At 41.7% G+C, this 8,210-nt stretch overlaps 1 protein-coding gene across 1 annotated transcript; it reads left to right on the top strand.

The window, feature by feature from the left end:
- The first annotated feature begins 544 nt into the window (after window positions 1-544).
- Window positions 545-7,496, top strand: LOC131234957 (fluoride export protein 1-like). Its single transcript, XM_058231985.1, has 7 exons — window positions 545-695; window positions 2,709-2,790; window positions 3,188-3,265; window positions 3,997-4,095; window positions 4,796-4,991; window positions 6,064-6,467; window positions 7,100-7,496. Exons 2-7 carry the CDS (start codon window positions 2,731-2,733, stop codon window positions 7,313-7,315), a joined length of 1,053 nt encoding a protein of 350 aa, XP_058087968.1. The 5' UTR covers window positions 545-695; window positions 2,709-2,730; the 3' UTR covers window positions 7,316-7,496.
- Window positions 7,497-8,210: the final 714 nt, after the last annotated feature.

Here is an 8,210-nt window from a genome sequence, read left to right as displayed (position 1 = left end):
GCGTCCTACAAAATCAGACGTGGATTTACTGCCAAAGAATTTCGCAGAAAGTTCTTGCGCTGAAAACCTAGGAGACGTCCATCTGTTTTATGAGCTCATTGAGAAGCCTAGACCAAAAATGAGAAGGGTCCAAGACTCAAGTGGGCCGCACTAAAGGAAAAGGTGGGTTGGGAAATTCTTACCGTTGAAATCTCCATAGTCATGTTTACATGCCATCTATACCGTTAATAACATCATTTATACTGAGATGAACTGAAAGCACAAATATTAACCTGATTCAAAACTTATTTGGCCCCATGAATATTTCAACTGTGGATGTTCAATCCTTACGTTTTCGGCCCATTTGAGAATTGGATCTTGTTCATTTTTTGCTCCATGTCCTAAAACGATCTCAAAAAACGGATGGACGGAGTGGATTACTCACGAACATCATGTTTGGCCCACTTAGGTTTCCAGCGCAGGAACTTCCGGCTTTACCAGGAAATCCGCGTCCTATAAAACCCGCTCCCCTCATCTTCCAAACGTCAACCCATCTCTCTCTCGATCTCTCGATCTCTTTCTCAGATCTCTTCATAACTTCCTCCTATCATCGCCTCCGGCCAAACCGCTGGATTTTCGCCGGAATTCGCCCTGAATCTGGTCTCATTCTCGTCTTGTAAATACCAAACAACAGACCAGCACGACGCCTTAAACAGGTCCGCCTCTCTCTCTCTCTCTCTCTAAGAAGCACTCGAGGACAGGCTCGGGCCTGGACGTGGGCCGGACTCAAGCCTACATTGAAAAATGCGGGTGAGGCCTGGACAGAGTATGGCCCGGCTCTAATCCGTCCTGTAATGCCACGTGTACGATTTACGAGTATCGGCATATCAATCGTCCCGTGCATGATGGTCGGAGTGGATGTCATCAACACATCACGATGGCCCCCAACAACTGTTTGCACCCACATAAGAGAGAGAGAGAGAGAGAGAGAGAGAGAGAGGTGCTTCTTGTTGTATCTAGCCACAGGACAGTCCCTCCTAGTTGTCTCTAGCCACAGGGAAAATCCGATCGATAGTTGCATCTATCCAGGACAGTCCGATCAATCAATCTGAACTGTTTATCAAGTTCGGAACACGTTTTACAGGCCACTATGCAAAAATCTCACTGATCAGATGATCTAATCCGTCCCTGCTTTCTCCTTATTTTAGTGGCCATCCTTTTCCCGGGCCATGTATGAAATGTTTGGGAGCGGATTGCCTGTGACCCCAGGGCACATAGATATATCTGTGCCCGGGGTTGTGTGGGGCCCACAGAGATGTCCCCTTGACAAATCCATTCTATCCATCTGTTTCAAAAGACCATAATAAAACAGGATTCTAAAAATCAGGAAGATCCAAAATTCAAGTGGGCCACACCAACAAAACAGTGGAAACAGCAACCTCCACCGTTGAAACTTTCCTGGAGCTGACCATGATGTTTATGTGCCATCCAAACTATTCGTAGAATTATTACCACTGAGATAAACTGTAGGAACAAATAGCATCCAGATACAAAACTTCTGTCACTGCCAAGTGTTCGATCCCCACTGTTTCGTGTGGTATAGCCCACATGAGTTTTGGATCTGCCTATTTTTACAATCCTGTTCTATTCTCGTCTATCAAAACATATGGATGGAGTGGATCTGTCATGGACATCTCTGTGGAACCCACACAGCTCCGGGCACGGATACGCTCATGGAAATCACTCCTTAGAATCATAAGCAATCCATGATGGTCCCCAACAAATAGATTAATGTATTTTTTGTTTTTTTAAATTTATAGAACTATATTTTGTGCAAATGATCCTGACCGCCCATACTAAAAACTAATGATCAGATTATTACAATAATGAGATTGTTGTGGTATATGCATGGATCTCACTATAGCATTTCTCATGTTATATAGGTATACATATGTATGCGGGGAAATGTTACTACGAGGTCGACCTCATGGGAAGCTTATTGGAGAGGTCGAGCTATATGGCCCCACTGTAATATGTGACGAACATCCATCCCATCAATCAGATGCATCCTTCCATGGTGAGTCATGGGACTGAAAATCAGGCCAATCCATGACTTAGGCGGGTCACAACACAGTTAACAGTTGAGAGTGGATGCCCGCCATTGAAACCTTCCTGATTGAATATAGGGCCTAATGAGATGCAGTTTAGACATCCAGCCCATCCGTCGCGTGTCCCACATGGATGAGGAGTCACACCAAATTTTACACCCTTTGAAAACTCAGGTGGGCCCCACCAAGTGCTTTTAGATGTTTTAGGCATGATTTCCCATGGTTTCAGATGGTGCGGCCCACCTGAGTTCCAGATGCCGCTGATTTTTGGCACATCCCATAACCAAGAGGGGACCTACCAAATGCACGGCGTGGATGTCCATTTCACATCACGGTGGGTCCCACAGAGCTCAACCTCATGGGAAGCTCTCATGAGGTCGACCCTCATAGTACCATTTCTCATATATATATATATATATATATATATATATATATATATATATAGAAGAGGAAAAATTAACATGTGAATGCAACAGCACATGATTATCATCATCATCATCATCATCATCATGCATTCAATCAATCATCACTTAAATTCAAGAAATTCTACTTCCATGGTTCTAGGCAGAATGCAAACTCCCATATGGACACTTTGAACAATCTCAACTCCTTGTTTTGCAGCACCAGGACTTCATCTTACACAATGGAATCCAGCACTAAGGCTACAGATGGAGAATTCCAAAGAACACATTTACTCAATCCTGTAAGTGCATCCTCACAAGGATTCTTGCCTTTGACAATGTATGGTTTCTCCATCAAAGGCCTCACCCAGGCTAGAAGTAGCCTCTTCATGCCATTGATCGGGACCATTGATACTTTGGTATGATGTCGATGGACCTTAGACCGAAAGGCTAATTAATCAGACGAAAGTAGTTGTTCATCCCATCAGTTTCCTAGAAATGGATTAATAACTCGGAGCTTTTAAACTGATGAGAAACGGTCAACATTGATTGTTCAATGATTTTAAAATTTTCTGATGTGAACCATTGATGTGGTGGTCCACCAGATCAACAGTCTTAATCCTTTATGACACGTATGGTTCGTAAGTCCTGATTGTTCTTAAAATAAGCATGCATCTCAATTTTAGCTTTTTATCACAGGATGATCAGAAAAAAATTCCTTGGTGGTTGGAGGACATATCATGCCTTCTTCATTTAGCCGTTTTTGGCATTTTGGGGGTAAGCTTCCTCACTTTTTATTGGTTGTACTGTTAGAAACCAATTTTGGAAATCCTAGAACCTCCTGTTATGGATTTTTCATCTATTGGAGATGTTGGAATTATTTGAGATCCAGAGCTTGAACTTAGGAACACCTGAGTAGTATCTAGTCAAAACTTGTGAGATTCCACACTCAAATGGAATTTCTAAAGGTTCTGTTTGGTGATCTCATAAGGCCCATGTTTAAAATATATCTATTTTCACAGTAGAAATTTAGAAAATATATCTTCCAATCCTCTAATCATGTCTAGCACAATGGCATGTGTTCAGATGCAGTGTTGTGAACATTCTGTTTAAGAGGGAATGGCACAACTAATGATGTTTCCTTGTAGAATTAGGAGTCAGTCCTCAGATTGAAGTTATTTCCTATCATGTCCAACATGAGAGGGATGTAATTACAATTTTGGAGCCCAATTCTCAACATGCATGCCGAGAACGCTAATTGCAATTTGGTTATTTCCACTTACTATAGTAATTCTTGAAATCCAAACTGATAGTTTTTCCAAATGTACCATGAATGTTTGATATGATTCATCATTGATCTCAGCACTAAGACCTGTATTTTTGTGGAAGCATGGTTACATATTTTAGAACAGCAGACCATATGATAACACTCCTAATATTGCCTTATCTACATGTGAATATTCTGTGAGAGACTAATTGTGATATGCATGGCTTTTATTTATAACTAGGTATTGTTGAGGTATATACTGCAAAAGCTGTTTGGCCCTAACGTGGCTGGCCTTACAGCAGTTGGAACGGCTCTTTACCTAGACCTCCCCTCCAACATTGTCAGTCTCTCTCTCTCTCTGTGTTTATGTATGTGTATGTATGGGAAGGTCTCACATGCAACTATTTGTAGATGAAAAAGGACACAAGTAACTTCTTCTAGAGCCCACCGTGGTATATGTATGCCATCTAACCATCCAGCAGGGTCGTCCGAACCATGAAAATGGGGTGGCCTAGAACATAAGGATGATCCAAACATCATGTGGGAAAGATGATAGAAAACAATAGACAACCACCCAAAAACCTCCAAATTCACACGGTAACCGAATGATGGTTGGATTGTCTTTCTTTCTGGGCATCGTATTTTCATTATGAACCAACCCCACGGTGGGCCCCATGCCACAACTAGTTGTAGGGAAGACCTTCCCTCAAGAACACCTAAAATTCATATTGAGATCTTGCCTTCATGTGCAGTGGTTGGACTGGTCAGGAGGTATGTTCCATAATAGTTACCCTTGTAGACTATGCTAACCATATGACAAAGGGAAAGTCAATAACCAGTTTGTATTTATTGGACGGAATTGATGGAATGATTACTATCATCTGGGTGCTGCAATTTTTAGCTGTCCAACTCTTACTAGCTTCCAATCACCAGTACAAAGCCTCAAGATCCCATTGAGTAGAGAGTACAAGGTGTCTGTTGGGATGTTGGCCTTTTTCACATTACAATGTATGTATCCATGTGTTTGTGTGTTTATTTAGGTGGGTTCTTTCTTGATGGGCTGGTTGGGCATCGTGTTCAAAGAAAACATAAGCCACATATCCAATCTACTAGCCATTGGACTGACCACAGGATTCTTGGGTAGTCTCACCACTTTCAGTGGATGGAATCAAAAAATGCTGGAGTTGGCTGCAGATGGCCGATGGGTGGTTTCCATTGCTGGCTACATCATCATAGGTAATCTTTTTTTTTTTGGTTAGCTTGTTAGTACACCCCAATGTCAGTTCACACATCACTGTTAGCCACCCCCACTAGGGAATCGATACGAAGACCTCAGTGTACATCATAGGTAATCTGAAACCCAACAAGACAATGTTATGCTCAGACCACTTCGACCGATAATCCAGAACCATAGACATTCAAACGGTCTACTGACACGATATGTCTGACCATTTCATTCTCCATCTAGTGAAGAACTGTTGCATGATGTGTCCCAATCTGTGTTTCTGAGAGTTGGCAATTTGGATAGTTACTTGGGTCCCAACTAGTGGCTCATGCCATGGATGGACCACGTTGAAAAGACCATGGCCCTGTTTGGATGCTGCTTAAAAATGAATATAAATGATGATCTCTAATACATAAATTTTGTTAGCTAAAAAAAGATGAACTAATTTTTAAATAGCAACCGAACAAGGCCTAAAATGACCCTACAATCCAAATGCCTCATTTACAATGATCTTGGAAAGGACAATAAAAACAATATGGTCTCAGTCGAGGGTTTTGGATTATCTAAATTGTGACAATTTTGAACGGTTTGGATTGCTTCCAATGTTTCTGCCCAACCACAGCAAGACCCATAACAGATGTTATGATATGTCCTGGTGCAAATTGTGGATTTTCAATGTTTGCTAAACCCACCCACACATATCTAGACCCTGGCTACTGCGGCACGAGATCGAAACTTTCAAGTGGGCCACACTGTTTTGATCTTTTTATCCCTAAAAATCAGGCCATTCTAGTCAGGTTGTTCATAATGTGCAAATCAAATTGTTCTAGCTATCTATTTCTTTTGTATATTGCGGTCCACCTGAGTAAATGGCCTGATGTTTTCTCAAGAAGTTGAATGTGTGGTTCAACTAATAGAATTTTGACAATCATGATCTCTAATACATAATTACGATTAACTAAAATGAGATGAACTCATTTTTTAGTCGTCTACCAAACAGGCCCTAAACTTATAATATTGTAGAGAGATCAAAATGCACTTTCACTAGTGAGTATTTACAGTGAGACTTGCTACTGTTACTAGGCATGGGGACTGTGTATTTTTGCATTGGTTTTGGGGTTTGGACTGCCAGAGGTTTTCTATGCCTTCTGAGTCGACTCGGCATGAGCAATTCAGTTGGGTGGAAGGTGGATAGTTACAAACGCCATGTAGTGGTCTTGTTGCTGTTGGTATTGATGCTGGCCTTGTTATTGGCTGTGAGTCGGGCATTGATGAAGACCCAGTTGGAAGCTGATAAGACCAGTGCCCAATTGTGGTTGGCCTGCATGGTTGGGCCTCTAGGCGTGTGGGCTCGGTGGTTCCTCACCCGGCTCAATGGTCGAGGGTTAGGAAGGAAGGGATCGATGAAGTGGGTCCCGTTCGGGACTCTGCTTGCTAATGTTATTGCAGCTTCTCTCAATGCAGGACTGGCTACAACAAAGAAAGTGGTAAGAATGTAAAAACTAAGATGCCTGCATGCTTATGAAATGCTCACATTTGAAGAGTCCTTGAACAACCATCCAACCTTTGATCAGATACCTATCAGTTGTGACCACTACTAGAGAAGGATGCCACTGTGGTGACTGCAAAAGATTGCATGGCTGCATAAATGTCTCACATTGTAATTGCAAAGTTGGACATTGTTATGTGAATCATGTATTGTTACCAATTAAGTGTGGGGGCCACCACCTACTAGCCCTCTGATCAAGATGGGACAAACCATAGTTCCAAAACTCAGTGACTTGACTCGAAACTCAGCCGAATCAACTCGACTTGTCGAGATTTTGATTTGAGTCTCTTGGAAACTTGCTGACGAGTGACTCGATCATGCCTTGACAAGAGTCAAGACTCATTGTAAACTCGGTTTCCACGACACGACTTGACCAACATACAAGATAATTTATATTTAATTATTAATATACCGAGCCGAGCTGAGTTTGACTCAGTCTAGCCTTTGAGTCAAGTCGATTTTTTGGGCTCTTGAACTATGGGACAAATGGATTCTCCTATGACTAAGGTATTATTTTTTCATTTTTAGATTTGAGTAACTAAGGCAGATGCTGGTTTTTGCAATATTCAGGTTAACACAAAGCGCTATGAAATCATCGTGGACGGCATTCAGCTTGGATTTGTAGGGAATTTAAGCACCGTCTCTACCTTTATCGCTGAGATCTATGCTATGGTTCACAGTGAATGCCCGTGGAGAGCAACCATCTATGTCACACTCACATTCGTTCCCTCGTTTGCCTTAGGGACATTGTTATATTGTGTGCCTGTTTGGACAAAAGGATATTAATGGGGTGGTCCACTGGCGATCAATCTCTCTTCAAGCTCACTTGGGCTCGTTCAAGAGCTTGTAAATGGAGGTAAATGAAATTCATTTCACAATTCTACTTGGGATTTCAAATCAACCCCATTTACTTCCAATTCCATTTACTGACATTTACTCCCATCCAAATGCACCTCTTATCTCATTTACTCCCCCATTTAGTCCCATCCAAATGACTCGCGTATTTTATACGATTGGTGAAGTACAGCCATTCATATGCAATGATCACAATGCAAACTATCCATAACATTGGACCTGAATTAGATGGTCCTTTCCCAGAAATCAGAGTAACTGAACTCTTAATATCTTGTTTTGATTCTGGAATTTTGGATCGGGAACTCTTTTTCCCTACAACGGTCCATTTGTTGGCCACTAATCAGACAGCTATATATATGACCATCAATCTAATGTAGTTCCTTTGGTCATACTCATACCCATATACTGTGGGCCCCAATATTTGAATGAGTTGGGACTAGGCCATGTGCATTGCAGCTGCACGTGTGGCTATAGATGGTTTCGCCGCCAGAGTATCAAGAGCTTTGTCTTAGAGCTGTACACGAACCACGTTAGCTCGGTTAACTCGCTCGACTCAACTCGGAAAAGCTCGGTTTGACTCAACTCAGAACTTGATTCAACTCGGATTTGGTTCACTTAATATAATGTTTTGTAAATATTTATAATTAAATAAATTATAAATTATATTATAACTTATATACATTAAAAACCTTAAAATCTAAACTTGAACTGAGCTGATCGTAAGCTTGAACTTGAACTTGGCTCGAGCTGGCCTGAGCTGTTGACCGAGCCGAGCAGAGCCAAGCTGGCCAATCAAGCTTGAGGACCGAGCCAAGCTGAGTTTAAG

The sequence above is a fragment of the Magnolia sinica genome, chromosome 19 (assembly GCF_029962835.1).
Source record: "Magnolia sinica isolate HGM2019 chromosome 19, MsV1, whole genome shotgun sequence".
NCBI classification, from domain to species: Eukaryota; Viridiplantae; Streptophyta; class Magnoliopsida; order Magnoliales; family Magnoliaceae; genus Magnolia; species Magnolia sinica.
This window is presented reverse-complemented; position numbering and strand designations above follow the sequence as displayed.

Bases quoted from the DNA above. Each gene is read 5' to 3' on its own strand.
- LOC131234957 (XM_058231985.1), top strand. From the start codon at position 2,731: ATGGAATCCAGCACTAAGGCTACAGATGGAGAATTCCAAAGAACACAT. The intron at 3,266-3,996 runs GTAAGCTTCCTC...ATTTATAACTAG, and splicing joins CCGTTTTTGGCATTTTGGGG to GTATTGTTGAGGTATATACT. The intron at 4,096-4,795 runs GTCAGTCTCTCT...GTGTTTATTTAG, and splicing joins TAGACCTCCCCTCCAACATT to GTGGGTTCTTTCTTGATGGG.